The following is a 14,784-nucleotide window of genomic DNA, read 5'->3' as shown; positions in this document are numbered from 1 at the left end:
TCATATTCTTAAAAGGATTAAGAAAATTGATTTATTTCCATTCAGCAGGTTATGGACTGACAGCTCTTCTCGTTGGCTGGAGGTAGTTGGGATCTTTTGTAAAGCTGGGATACAGAGAGAACTTTTTTTTTTTAAACCACTTCATGACACTTACAAGGAAGTTTACGTTACAAACAATGGTCCTTCAGGGGCTCCTCCTCCAAATATCCTGAAAGAGACTATTAAATTTGTATTGGCGTTTTTACAATACATTCCTCAAAACATAAAAAAGGCGGGACTTCTTTTGTTTTTGCAGGCCTCCCCCAGCATTGGCTGACTGAAGAGGACAGTCTCTGCAACCCACAAAGGAACTTCAGATTGGAACCGGAGGAACCAGTTTTGAGGGTTCAGTTGGAGCTGAAGATCGGAGCAGGAACCGTGTCTTCCCTTCAGTCTCTGAGAGAGTTGATCAGCGAGCGACTAGCTGCTGAAGAAATCTGCAGACTCTGTGAAGGAACCATCGTCCAGTACGAGGAGGAGCTCTGTCGTCAGCGCAGACTGCTGGATGTCATCTGGAAACCACAGCTGCAGCTACACCACATAGGTATGTCACCTTTATCACACAAACAGAGAAGACCTTTGAGCTTCATGCTTTTCTTTTTGGGGACCCGTCTGTCACTCAGTGGTGGTTCTACATTAACTTACTACCCGGGCGAGTAACCCCCTCTCTCCCCGCACACATAGAAATTTGATGACTTCCTTTTGTGTTCTCTATCTTTATTTTTCCATTTTACACACAAAAAAATCATAATTTCATAAACTACATGGGCGTCAAACTCCATCACACAGGCGGCCTAAATCCAAAACGCTTTGGGTTTTGGGCCGAACAAGAAACATTTACTGAAAACACTAAAACTAAACTTTTAAACTGAACTGAAAATTAATAAAAACAGAAAGGAATATTAATCCAGAAGAAATCAAGTTAAACCTTAAATAACATATAATATTTTGCTCTCCATAAAAATACATTGTCAAAATTATACAAACATGAACATGCCGCATAACAAAGCCTGGAGATACAGGGGTTGACATAGCCCAGAAATTTGCACTGGCCCACAGGGCCAGTAGTTTTTGAAAGTTACTGGCCCTGCCTGAAAGTTACTGGCCCGACACCGCGCACAGCACGACCCGCCACCACAGGCGGCACCCAAGCGATGGATGCCGCAGGCGGACGCAGAAAGCACCACAGGTGCTTTCAACTTTAGGAGGGTCCGGGGACATGCCCCCCTGGAACTTTTTCAAAATATGGTGCATTCTGGTGACATCTAGCACTTATTTATATACTTTTCAATGACTGAAAATAGAGCATATCAAACTATAATCTGCTCTAGTCTGTTTCAGATTTTTTAAAGAGAATACTGCAGTGTACTAGGTAACACTAGTTAAGAAGTTTTCATGCTGCTTCTAATCACTGCTATTTCACATTTGTTCCTAATCAATAGTTAAGAAGTTTTATTTCCTTTTCTGCTCTGACTGCCTTGAGGTTCTGCTTTTTGTTACTGTTGCAAAGTTACATTTACTTTTTAGTTACTTTAGTTACTTAATTAAATTAAATAATTGAAAAAATTAAATACAATTAAATTACTGAGATCATTCAGCTAACTAGAAATACTTACTGCTTACAGTGTTGTAAAGAAAAACAAAATGAAGTACTTTGACATTATACTGCATTTGAGTCTGAGATTCAGGTATTTGGAGTTGCCTTTGATTCTTTGACATTCAGCTTAAAGCTTAGTGCATACAGTTTCATCTACAATGCATTCATTAAATATCCTGCTGTCCATACTACTGACAGAGTGAACACTGTTCACTGTTGCGGAGCGTGCGCACCACGTGACCAAAACAATCATGGCGGATGTTAAACTCAAAAAAAAAAGCAGGGATGAAGGCAAAGACAACAGAAATTCATCTGATTTCAGAACAAATCACCTTCCATTGTGTTTGAATTTGAATGGCTCATTTTGCCCAGTTCTCTCTCTCAAACGCTCAGTCCCTCTGCTATGATGAGAGTGAGGCACCTTCTTATATACCTCTTTTGCCACTCCCACCTAATTAGGCACTCTACTCAGAAAAAAATTAAAGAAAATTATTCTCAGGAAATATTTCATATTTCCTTCAACATTATAAGTCAATAATGTCCTTCATCACATTTACTTTAGCCACACATAATTCCCCTTAAACTATACAAAGAAAAAATAAGAAACAAAAACAAGATAAATTAAGAACAGCTGTTTCATAAGATTAACAACAATATATAAACAAACAAACAAATCCCTCGGTTTGGCTTTCAACGGAGGGGGCGTGGCTAAGACGCCGCTGCTGCTGAGCTGCTGCTGGGCTGCCGTGAGTAAGCGTTTCTATGTACGTGTATGCCGAAAACTACTGATGACCAAGTGTGCACCCGAGGTCTAAACTGTAAAAATGAAGGGTGAATTGTAAGAAACTATGGTTTCACAGCGAAAAGGTTTGATTATGACGTGGACGCGTGCACCAACCTGTGTGTGTGTGTGTGTATGTGTGCTCACGGTGTTCGCTCAGAGAGACGGAGCCGCTCCGTCACAGCGATGAAGACAAGTAAATCTACACGTTTTCGCAAAATATACTTTATTGAAAAAGGTGAAAAATATATTAACCGTTAGATATTTTAGTGGCCCGAGCGGACAAGTGAAGAATAAAATCTTGAGGTCCGTACTGCTCGAAAAACAGGACTGGGCCAGCGGACAAACAGCTATGTCGAGCCCTGAGATATGATCACTTTTAGCTCTTATAAAACATTAAAAACTTAACCATAGAACTCATCACTGGGATTACTTCAAAAATATTTGGCATTTTCCTAATTTTGTGCAACTAACAGTAAAAACTCAGCTCTTAGAGCTAATGGAAGAATTTCAAAGATTTCAGGTTAAAAACGAGCAACGAGAAAACCGGGTCGACATTCTGGAGAAAAGACTGGACGATGTGGAACAACAAGTAAGGATGAATAATGTCATTCTCACTGGAGTACCGATCAAACCTCGGGCAAAGCTAAATGCAGCTGGAGCTAGCATTGCTAATGCTAATAGCGCTGACAGTCCCTCTTAAACTTAGAGCGGTGGAGAGTCTCTGGAACACCAATTGGAATTATTTCTCACATCTAAAGGGATTTCCCTGGATCTCAACACCGTTGAGACCTGCTACCTGCTCCCCAGGAGTAAGGAGACGGATAAACCAGCGATCCTCATCAGGTTTGTGAATCACAAACACAAGCTAGCTTTGATGAATCAGCGTAAAAACCTCAAAGGATCGGCTGTTTATCTGAACGACCATCTGACCAGAAGGAATGCTGAAATCTCCAAACATGCACGGCTTCTCAGGAAGCAGAAGCAGATTGAGAACTTGGGTTTAAAGGCTGTAGGATTTACGTTAAACCACTCGGTCCACCGGACCGGTCCAAGGTTCTGGTTGAGAACAACATGAAGAACTTTGAGATATGTCTTATCTCGGTCGTCTGAAACAACATGGAGTAATAAACCAAAGAGCCAAATAATTTCAAGAAATATGACGCCTGGATTCATCACTTTCTCCATACGTCTGAAGTGACCTGATTACTCAGCGGAGAGTTCTGACCTGCAGACAAGTTGACCACAACTCTGCGCCGCTGATATCAGCTGAAGAAGGATATGGACCTGAATCTAATGTCTGCAGACATAACATGGAAGAGAACTAGAAACTGTTTAAACCCAGAAGATCAGCTGTTATTCAGCAGAAGAAGAAATGCCAACCTTGGACAATCGACAGATTATGGACCCTTTTATTTTACTTCACAGCATTACTTTATCATAAAAATATGTAAAAAATAAATGAATAAATAAATAAATAAAAATACAAAAAATAATAAAACAAATGATTAATCAATTAATGAAAATGGTTAAATTGATTGACTTTTATTGATATTACTTCATTTGATTATTTGATAAGTTGATTCATGATTTTTCCTAATGTAACATCATTTTGCACATATTTTTAACTTTTGATACTTGATAAAATTTTCCTATGAAAATTCCTGAAACAGTGTTATGTCTATTTTACTGATATAGTATTATTTTTTAATCAACGTTGTCAACATGACTCAATGGAAATCCAAAATACTTCCACACCAGCGACCTCCGTGAAAGAAGAGGGGATTCGAGTTCTGTCGATGGGTCTCCATGCTATCTTTTGAGTGGCTGTTAAAGAAGGTTGACTTGCAGCACTTCTTTTTTTAAAAACTTTATTAACAATTAGACTCGCAGCACTTCAACACATGTTTTTTCCGCTTGGCAAGTAACCAGACGCAGCATGGGGGCGTGGCAGCATCGACAATTCCATTTTTTAATTCGAAGTTCGAGACTGTGACTTAATTTCGATTGATTTCGATTTAAAGTCGAAATCGTGACACCCCTAATAGAGAATAATAGAAGAACTTTAAATGTGACCTGTGTAAATCATTTAACATTTAATTTAAATTAAATATTGACACTTTTAATGATATATTTGCTTATTTATTTCAAATTTTAAAGAATTAATGTCACATTTATTTAATTATTTATTGGCGTCTATATGTATTGTTTTAATGAGTCTCTTGTGGTCCTCCAGACTCCTTAGACATTTTCTCCAATGATCACAGAGTTTATTGATGTTTGATGAAACCCATAACTCCTAGAAACGTATAAAAGGCTCCTTGTTGTGTTTGTGTTCCTGCAGTTCTCCCCCAGCATTGGATGACTGAAGAGGAAGATCTTTGCAACCAGCAGAGGAACTTCAGAGTGGAACGGGAGGAACCAGAACCTCCACAGATTAAAGAGGAACAGGAGGAACCAGAACTTCCACAGATTAAAGAGGAACAGGAGGAACCAGAACTTCCACAGATTAAAGAGGAACAGGAGGAACCAGAACCTCCACAGATTAAAGAGGAACCAGAACCTCCACAGATTCAAGAGGAACAGGAGGAACCAGAACCTCCACAGGTTAAAAAGGAACAGGAGGAACCAGAACCTCCACAGATTAAAGAGGAACAGGAGGTACCAGAACTTCCACAGATTAAAGAGGAACAGGAGGAACCAGAACCTCCACAGATCAAAGAGGAACCAGAACCTCCACAGATTCAAGAGGAACAGGAGGAACCAGAACCTCCACAGGTTAAAAAGGAACAGGAGGAACCAGAACCTCCACAGGTTAAAAAGGAACAGGAGGAACCAGAACCTCCACAGATTAAAGAGGAACAGGAGGTACCAGAACCTCCACAGATTCAAGAGGAACCAGGGGAACTCTGCATCAGTCAGGATGAAGATCAGATTAATCTGAAGCAGGAGACTGATACCTTGATGGAGATTCCTACTAATGACGAAGATGAGAACAGTGAAGCAGATATAAACAATCAGCAGAACTTTAATGTAACTGATAGTCAGGATGAAGAAGGAAACCAACATGAAGAACCAACATCAACTACAGATGGAGAGACAGATCCACAGAACAGAGATCAGAGGAAGAAAAGAGACAGAAGACATGTCCAAAGTGTGGACAGCTCTCGCATGTCAGAAAGTCAGTGTGACACAGATGTTAGAAAAAATCCTAAAAAGACAAATCTTGGTAAGAAATACAGACAATCTCCAAAAGAAGAGAAACTTTCCTCTATCAGGTCTGGTAAAAACTCAAGAATAATCACTAACCCGTCTGACTACATGGAAACTGGGTCTAATGAAAGATGTTATATCTGTAAAGAATGTGATAAAAGCTTTTGTAACATATCTCAGTTCAACACTCACATAAGAATCCATGCAGAAGATAAGAGATTTTCTTGTAAGGAATGTAATAAAAGCTTTAGTCGCAGATCTAGTCTCAAAACACACATGAGAATTCATACAGGAGAAAAGCCTTTTTCGTGTAAAGAATGTAAGAAAAGTTTTAGTCGTATATCTTTTCTCCAAACACACATGAGAACTCACACAGGAGAAAAACCTTTTTCTTGTAAAGAATGTAAAAAATGTTTTAGTCAAATATCTAATCTCAAAACACATATGAGAACTCACACAGGAGAAAAGCCTTTTTCTTGTAAAGAATGTAAGAAAAGTTTTAGTCGTGTATCTAATCTCAAAACACACATGAGAACTCACACAGGAGAAAAGCCTTTTTCTTGTAAAGAATGTAAAAAAAGTTTTAGTTCATCTGATCTAAAAAAACACATGAGAACTCACACAGGAGAAAAGCCTTTTTCTTGTAAAGAATGTAATAAAAGTTTTTGTAATGTATCTAATCTCAAAACACACATGAGAACTCACAGGAGAAAAGCCTTTTTCTTGTAAAGAATGTAAAAAAAGTTTTAGTCGTGTATCTAATCTCAACAAACACATGAGAACATGTAAGACCTTTTCTTGACAATGTAAGAATTTATTGTAAACTTTAAATTCTAAACTTTTCTGATAAGAGGTTGACCTCTGTACCACAGCAGAAGACTTTATTTTACAGGAGGGAAAAGTTCTGTATCTCAGAAAAATTAAATATTTCAAAATAAACTTTTAATGCTTAAAACTTCTGGGGTGAAACCCCAATGTTCTAATGAACTCCATAGCAACCTGAGCTTTCATTTCATTTACACAGAGCCACAGGCTGATGGCCTCCATACCATATTGATGAAGTAACTTCATTAGAGGGAGGCACAAGGGAGAATTGAATCTGTAGAAATGAAATTGTCTAAATTTAACAATTGGTTTTTTTGATATATGATTTGCTACAGGAGGTCCTTTGTCCCAACAGCAGTTAGACTATAGAATGACAGTTTAGGACTGCTGAAACTGCTGCTGGATTTACTTATTTATTTATGACGTGTACTTTTACTTCCGCTTTTTATTGCTGTTTTAATTCTTACTGACTATTTGGTTTTCTAACTGCTGTATTTCTTGTTTGGCTGCTGTAACAACTGAATTTCCCTCCAGGGATCAATAAAGTCTTGTCTTGTCTTATCCTGACTTTCTTGGACAGCTTTTTTAGGTTTTCATCTTCTCTAAGCCACAAATATCTACAGCAAAGAAATAAATGATCAATACATTTTAATCTATGTGCAATGATACTACACAATGAGTTTCACTGCTGACAAAATGTGCAAAAATTGTTCACAAAATGAATTATTTTAGATAGTAGGAATGAGTTGTTTTGAATCATTAGAGCTAACATCTAGTAGAGTTAACATTTATTGGAGATGGGTATTAAGATTTGATCTATTAACTCCTCTTAATCTGCTGCTTTTCACTCTGGTACCTTATTAGTATTCTTTTTTCTGGTGCAAGTTTACACTAAAATAAAATGATCAATAAATACTGTTAAGACTTTTCTATCCTGCCTTTTTGTCTTCTATTTTCTTTATTTTTGCCTTTGAACATTGATTTGGAGGATTGTTCCAGGTAGGATCAACTCCATAGCTGCAGGGGGCAGTATAAGGAAAATCTGAATCCTAATCTATCAGGTAGGTAGATGGGAAGAGGTATTTAACTAGGTGACGGTGTGCAGGTGGGGGTTTTGTCTGGCAGTCATGGTGAGCTGAACAACAAACATTTCAATGCTTGGATGACTTCAGCGACCCCATTGGTATGTTTATTTCAATTTCATTTATATTCTAATATTTGTGGGAACAATTTTCAATAGGGATGGGAATAGAAGCCTCATAGGGGTTCATGTAATTGTGCCGGAAAAATGAACCACCCATTCAGGGCTTCGAAACCACACAGAACAGCGGCATCTGGTGGTGGACTAGATGTATATCGACATGTTTCAACAAAGCTCCTTGGAACACTTCAATGTGGAAATGATGATGAAAAAACGTAAAACAGAAAAATTTTGTTAATGATGACTGAAGAAAGAGATGTATGCATTCTGTTTCTAATCTTTTACTAAATTTAACAAATTAATGTTTAATTATACATGCATTCTGTTAGAATAAATGTATACATAAGTTATGCTATATTTACTCTGAACTTTTTTAAGTGTAAAAAGTGTATACTTGTCTGCGGGAGAAGAATTTTTTCTCTGCATTGAACTGGGAATTCACCTTTGACCTTTTGATCCTTGCCCTGAAGCCACAGGAGCTGACTGATGACCCTTGATCTGCAAGAAAGACCCTAATCCCCTGGGGGGAGTAGCAATCTCCTGGGAACGGATGTCTCTCTGTTTTATGACCATTGGGGGCTGTGTGTGTGTGTATGTGTGTATGTTTACAACCACCTCCTTGTATGCTGTATGTTAGGTAACGCTGTGATTTTAAATAAAAGTGAGGAGGCAGACTCTTGAAAACTTAGAGCACACGTGGAATGGCTTGAGTATGTTCCTGTCTGCTCTCTTCGAGAAAAGAGATAAGTGAGTATGTGTCCTTTCTTCAAGCTCAAAAATAGTTACTAAGTGTTGGCTTAGTTGTAGACCTAACACATTCTCATATTGCTATCTGGACTTTTCACCCCGCTGCTACAGAAGTGTTAGAGCAGAAGGCATATGCAGGCTGTGCTGTGCAGAGAGACGGGAAGCCACAGCGCAGCATGTTCAGAACAGGAAGTAGGGCCCCTCGTCTGCAGACAGAACTCAGATGTACATCATGCAGGTGTGAGGACATTTCCAGAAGCAAAGCAGAAGCAAGCAAGAGGCCACGGTGTCTGACACCCACACACTCAACAAGTGTGAAATGCTACAGACTCGAACTGGTTGGAACCAGCCGGACGGAGTCACAAAAAGGTCACTGGGTCTTCTCTAAAAACAGGAAGCCCACTGTTGGAGGCATATGCGGGCGACGCAACAGTTTACCCTATAAGGAATTGGACAGCCACCAGCAAAGGGGTTACGTCTGCCCACAGGAGGAGGAACTCAGAGCCACTATAAAGACTTGTCCGTAGGAAGTCCCCGGTGCTTTTTTCTCTTCTCTGCGGGGGCCCTGTTCTTAGCTGTACTTCTGTGTTTTTCTCTTGCTACTGTCTTAGAACTATTGTATCAGGGAATAAACTTCTAATCTTTACCGGTTCGACTTATGGTCATTTTCTCCTCCACTACTTGAACACGTAAAGGAAAAAGCTGCAAAACGGAAAGATCTTTTTCCTTCATGATTTAAAAAAAAAGCAAAACAAAACAACATGTGACGCTTTCTGTGAGAAGGGCTTGACACAGCAAAATACATATCACATGAAGAAAAAAATACACGCAAAAAGAACATGTATAGTGCCAGACTCCAACCTAGACCCTCTGGATGTATATGCCATTGACTATTCCACTGAGCTGTCTCCATTCACATAAAAACAGCTTGACATCAGAGATTCATTCCAGTGTTTTTTTTTCTTTTTGATACACAACGTTCATGATGTGGTGTTTTATTAGGAAAAACCGAGTTGAAATGATCCTGAGCCATGAAAGTTTTTAATAGGAAACATGTTAAAGTGCAGTGAACTGACGCTGATTCTAATACAAGCGAAACAGTAGAACTGGTCAGGAAACGTTCAGGATTCATTTTGCATTTCTATTGAATAGCGCGCCCAACTGTTCAAACACAAGTGACATCTGAACCGTGGTTCGACCAAACGAAGCATTTGGCGCGTCATACATCATCAACCACGTGATCTGTGCTAGTTGACACACACCCCGAAACATTGTGCCGAAACACTCTGTTTCATGAAGGTGAAGCGCCGTGTCAAACGGGCCATCCCTAATTTTCAACAAGTGAAATAGTTAAACCACACAATATTTGCAAAAGTTTAAAGTAACAGTACCGGGGATCACATCACATCTGAGCCAAGGGGTGTCGCGTGTCCCTGTGGTGTGGGTTCTGATCCTTGCCCCTGAGTGCCGGCCCTCGCCAAATTTCCAACTGTGGGCGAGCCTGGTCGGACCATGTTGACAACACTTCCTGTGGACCCTCTCTTCTCCTGTGTGCCCTCCTCCTGGGTGGGGGCGGCTGGCCTCTGCCTCGCTCCTTCCTGGAACAACCGTGGGCCGGGTGGGTGGCTGCATGGAGCGCGGAGCGGGTCTCCCGTGGGGGGTTTTGGCTTATACCAGGGGTTGGGGCGGGGAAATGCCCAGAACTCCTGGGCGGTGATGAGGTGCGCGTCTGGGGTTGTTGGCACTCTTCTGGGGCGGGGCCCTGCATTGGGCCCTCCCGGAACGGCGGGGGGCTGCTCTCTGTCCAGGGAGTCAGTGTAGCTGGATTAACAACGGGGTGACGTGTGAAAACTTAGATGATTTAGTTAAAAGCCTTGCAGCAGCGTTCTGGAAAACCTGGAGCCGTTCTAGTGATTTTTTTTTCTTAAACATGTGAAGACGGAGTTGCAATAGTCAAGACGAAATGTAATAAAAAGGTGGATGAGCATCTCCAACTCGGAACGCAACACAATTGGACTCAGTTTTGCAATGTTTTTAAGATGAGAAAAAGAAGAACGTACAAGTGACCCGACAGGGGAGTCAAGGAATAAAACACACAAAAAACATCCTGCGGTTTAAAAGTCTGTCCAGGAGGACATAACAGTCAACGGTGTCAAAGGCTGTGGTCAAGTCCAGTAGCAGTAGCACAGAGGATTTTCCTGCATCTCTCTGCATCAGGATGTCATTAGTGACTCTGAGAAGGGCTGTTTCAGTGGAGAGAGCTCTAGAAACTGAAACTGCTCAAAAATGCCATGACTGTCCAGAGCAGTTGTCAGTTGGTAAACAACAACCTTTTCTGAAATTTTGGACATGAATGGGAGATTAGAAATAGGTCTGTAACTGCTCAAGAGGGAGGAGTCAAGTCTGGGCTTTTTAAGGAGAGAAAGGACGACAGCATTCTTAAAGTGCTCAGGGACTTGACCTGACAGCAAGGACGAGTTAATTATTGACGGGACACAGGGACCGATGGACTGGAAGACATCTTTGAGTAGAGATGTTGACAGCACATCAAGAGAGCAAGAGGATGACTTCATTGTATCAACTACTCTGACTAGCTCATGGAGAGAAACAGGTGAGAATGTGTCTAAAATCACAGGCCGAGGTGATCATCCTTGAGGAATTTCAAAATAAAAGACTTACAATCATTGCTGGATGAGAAATACATTTAGTCTTTATTTTCTGTCAATAAATCATATTTATCAATAAATCCTTGATTGTAAATGATGGATCTAAAGTTGAAAAGAAGTCAAAGTGCTGACTCAGCACAGATCAAAGGAGACACAGATGATTTCCTGGAATGAAGAAAACATCAAACATCATGATGTGATCTGGAACTGAGCTGTTCTTCAGAAGATCCTCCCAAACATGGAAACTGTTGCTGCAACACCTGAAGCTTTGCTTCTGTTGCTAGGTAGATCTGATGGATCAGAAGCAGACTTCTGTCAGCTGGAACTGGGGCTTCTTCCAGACCATGACATGTTGTTCCATAAAGTTCATTCCAAAGCGTGACTGATTCATGAAGTGGTTCCTTGAGCCGTGAGTTTTGCCAGCAGCAGGAATCCCTGAGAGTTAGGAGACAGTTTGTGGAGAGAGTTTGTAGATTTAGGAGAAACCAACGTTTGAAATGAAACCAAAGTGTCCTAAAGCCAAATCACTGAGCACATCTCAATGGTCCACAAACAGTCATTTTCCACAGTGGACCGTCACCACACACTTTACAAGACAGTTTCTCACAACTTTATGACAACAAATCCTGAAATTGTTCCATTCAAGGAAACATTGACTAATATTTGGATTGATGCTGTTTTCCATCTGTGTTTTCAAACCTGCATCAAGAATTAGCTCATGTTTATCGAAGATGGTCAGGAGAACTTCTTTGAATAGGAGGACTTCTCCAAACAACCACAACCTTAGAGGAAGTTTTCTGAGCATTCAGAGAATGCTTTTCCAATGACTCATCATTTTCCACTAGAAGCTAAGGAGTTTTTCCAAATGCATGCTGGGTATTCTTAGTTCTAGCTTGGAAAGCACTTTGTGGGATTTCCCTGGAAAACCTGCTTTATCAATCATTTTGGTCTCTTTTTCTTCTTCTAAGTTCCAGCTTGGTGAGTGTGCAGGTCGCCATGGCAACCAGTGTCCAGGTCAAAGGGAGGACCACGGCCATCCAGTCTCCAGGCTTTTGGTTGGATTTGGATTTGAGAAACATTTGTTTCCCACATTTTAATAGTAGAATTCAACACGGGACATATAGTGGATTGTAAGAATAGGAACAAAAACAGCAACAACAAAATAATCCTCCTCCCCTTAAAACATGCATTTGACTCTGAACAAGTCTAAACCAAATCCAAGCAAAGACCAGCGCTGGGGCTCCTGCTAGTTTCTTTTAGAAGAGCCTGCCTCTTCCAAACATAGAATGTTAACAACTAGAGCTAAATGAAACTAGTGCATGAAATGACAAAGAACTTCCTGTTTGAAAGGAATCTCATGATGGCTTCCACCTGTCTCTTTGCTTTTCCTTTCTTTTTTGGGTTTCTCCTCTTTGGGAGGTTACACTTTTTGAGCTTTTCCAGTCTGGTTCTACTGGTTTTCTTGGAGTTTCTACTGTTTTTATTGTTACTCCTCGTGACCCAAAGGTCTCTGCTCGTCCCTGCTGTGCAGCTCTGTTCTTCCCCTCTGTCATGTGTTCATCCGTCCACATGAGGGCGCCGTCTAGGTCAGTGGTCTCCAACCTTTTTGTCACCGCAGACCGGTACAACGCAAGGCACGTTTACCGCAGACCGGGGGTGGTATTTTCTCTTTAGTAATAACAATAATAATACATAATTCATTATAATAATAATGAATTGACAAAGCCTCTTGGATAAGAGGCGAAACGTCTTCTAACTTTAAAAACCAAGTCCAGATGACATCCCCTAAACCTACTACAATGGAACCAACCTGGATGAATGAGAGTCTTCATAGACAATAATAATGAATGTAAATCCACTGTGTAATCATGTGCAACTTTATTACTTTATCAGCGGTGTCCTCGTAACGTCACACCAACAACAGAACATCCCATGAGCAACATCGTTTCTACCATCACCGCATATTACGCACAGTGGGTTTGGTACGTGGGAATTGCCCGTGGCGATAAATCCATATTTTAAATAGGTTTCTTGATACTGCCTGTTAAAGGCAGATTTCCCTTTTTTAGCGGGTGCAGGTTCCTCTTCTGTCCTTTCATTGGACCTTTTCCTCTTGTCAAAGCAACTTTCTAAAGAAGTTTGTTTTTTGCTCATTTTGTTTGTTTGGGTTTAATTTTATCGAGGTGTATCATGTGATGTTTGGTGTAGCAACTTTGATGTGCGTTAAGTGTGACGGATACAACAGAGAGAATCCGGTCACTTTTCAAAATAAAACGTTTTTTTTTCGAAAAAAAACCCCAATAAAATAGAAATTATTTTTTCTTTCTGTGCGTCCCGGTGCCAAAATTTCCCGCGGCCCAGTACCGGTCCACGGCCCGGTGGTTGGGGACCACTGGTCTAGGTTATGCCTGGTGAGCTGGAAGCCAAGAAAAGGAGAGAAAAATGGAGAAAATGAAAGACCTGAGGAAAGCTGCAGTTCAGCCTTCAGGAAGAAAAGTTTAGACCAATAATTACAGAAATAAAAGATAAAAAAGTGTTTTATAAATCTGAAAGTCACCAAAGTGTTTAACAAACTTCTATGTGAAGTGAAAAGGTCAAATGTTTGTGTGTTGGAAGTCCCAACCTGACAGATGAGCAGAATGATAAGGCAGGCAAAGCCGTAACACTGCCCCCTGGTGGACAGGAACGCAGCAGTGCAGCTTCAGGATGGAGTGGCTTCCAACAGATCAGATCAACGTTCTGCTCTCTGCTAAAGAGGCAGAACGTCTCCTTCTAAGAAGAATCCAGAGTTCCTGATCACAAACATCAACTGAAGCCCAAATCAGAGCTGATCAGACTGCATGGAGCCCAAGCTCCAGAAAAGAGGAGAGAAGAAGAAGAAGAAGAAGAAGTCGTCCACATGAAGCTTCACCTTAGAGGAAAAGAGGAGCTGCTGAACTAAAGTACTCGAGTACTGAGGAAGACTTTCAAGCTCTGATGGATTCTGTAGAACATTTGGAACTAGAATGTAGAAAGTGCTTCAGTTCCATCAGCTGTCAGTCTGCAGCAGCTTCATCTGCTGCCTCCATCCTCTCTCTGTGAGTCTCTGCAGAGTTTTTCTGCAGCTGCTGGTTTTTCTGCAGCAGCAGCAGCAGCATCAGAGCCAGAGAGCCAAAGAAAGTGGAAAGTCTGAGAAGGAAGCAGCTCTGAAGCTCTGCAGCTGACGGTGCAGCTTCAGGACTCATGAGGAGGAGCACATGCACGGCTCTGATGCTGCTGAACGTCTGACTGAGATGATCCACATTCAGAAGAGAGTTTCAGAGTGAAAGACGTGTGGAAGAAGAGAATCCTGAAGGTTTCTGTGCAGACATGAACTCAGTCAGAGAGCGTCTGAATGTTGGAGGATCCAGAAGAAACCAGGAGCTCATGAAGGTGGTTCTGTTGGAGCAGAGAGCAGAACTCTGATCCCAGTTTCAGGAACAATGCAGGCTCATGTTCTGGACTGAAGAGTTCTCCTGAAATGTTCTGTTCAGACTTCTTCAGGATCACATCTGTGTGTGAATGTGGAGCTTTGTCTGAACCAAGCTGCAGCTAGTTCACTTTGAAGCTCCTTCAGGCTCACACAGCAACAATGACAAAGACTGAAGCTGCTGTGCTGCCCTCTAGTGGCAGACATGGCATCTGCAGCACACATTTCTGCATTTCTCAACATTTTTGAAGCTCATCCAGAGAATGC

At 41.0% G+C, this 14,784-nt stretch overlaps 2 protein-coding genes across 5 annotated transcripts in view; one reads left to right on the top strand and one right to left on the bottom strand.

Moving 5' to 3' along the window:
• The window catches only part of LOC144988956 (NACHT, LRR and PYD domains-containing protein 12-like), a 254,086-nt gene that overhangs the window by 151,205 nt on the left and 88,097 nt on the right, over nt 1-14,784 (bottom strand). The window lies entirely within an intron of this gene.
• The window catches only part of LOC144989327 (uncharacterized), a 63,098-nt gene that overhangs the window by 18,841 nt on the left and 29,473 nt on the right, over nt 1-14,784 (top strand). Inside the window, exons 2-5 of one of the 4 annotated variants that reach the window (XR_013653474.1) lie at nt 296-583; nt 4,762-7,638; nt 8,127-8,403; nt 8,515-9,049. Coding sequence is in view for 1 of the 4 variants with exons in the window: in XM_078941550.1 (XP_078797676.1) it covers nt 296-583 (288 nt within the window). In the remaining 3 variants the exon portion in view is untranslated. Of the gene's footprint in view, nt 1-295; nt 584-4,761; nt 7,639-8,126; nt 9,050-14,784 lie in introns of those variants that run through there. The other 3 variants (XR_013653473.1, XR_013653476.1, XM_078941550.1) reach the window with 3 other exon arrangements.

Source organism: Oryzias latipes, chromosome 2, assembly GCF_053564925.1.
Source record: "Oryzias latipes strain Hd-rR chromosome 2, Olatipes_Hd-rR_3.1".
Taxonomy (NCBI): Eukaryota; Metazoa; Chordata; class Actinopteri; order Beloniformes; family Adrianichthyidae; genus Oryzias; species Oryzias latipes.
Note: the sequence above shows the minus strand (reverse complement) of the source record. Positions and strands in the feature narration are given on the sequence as shown.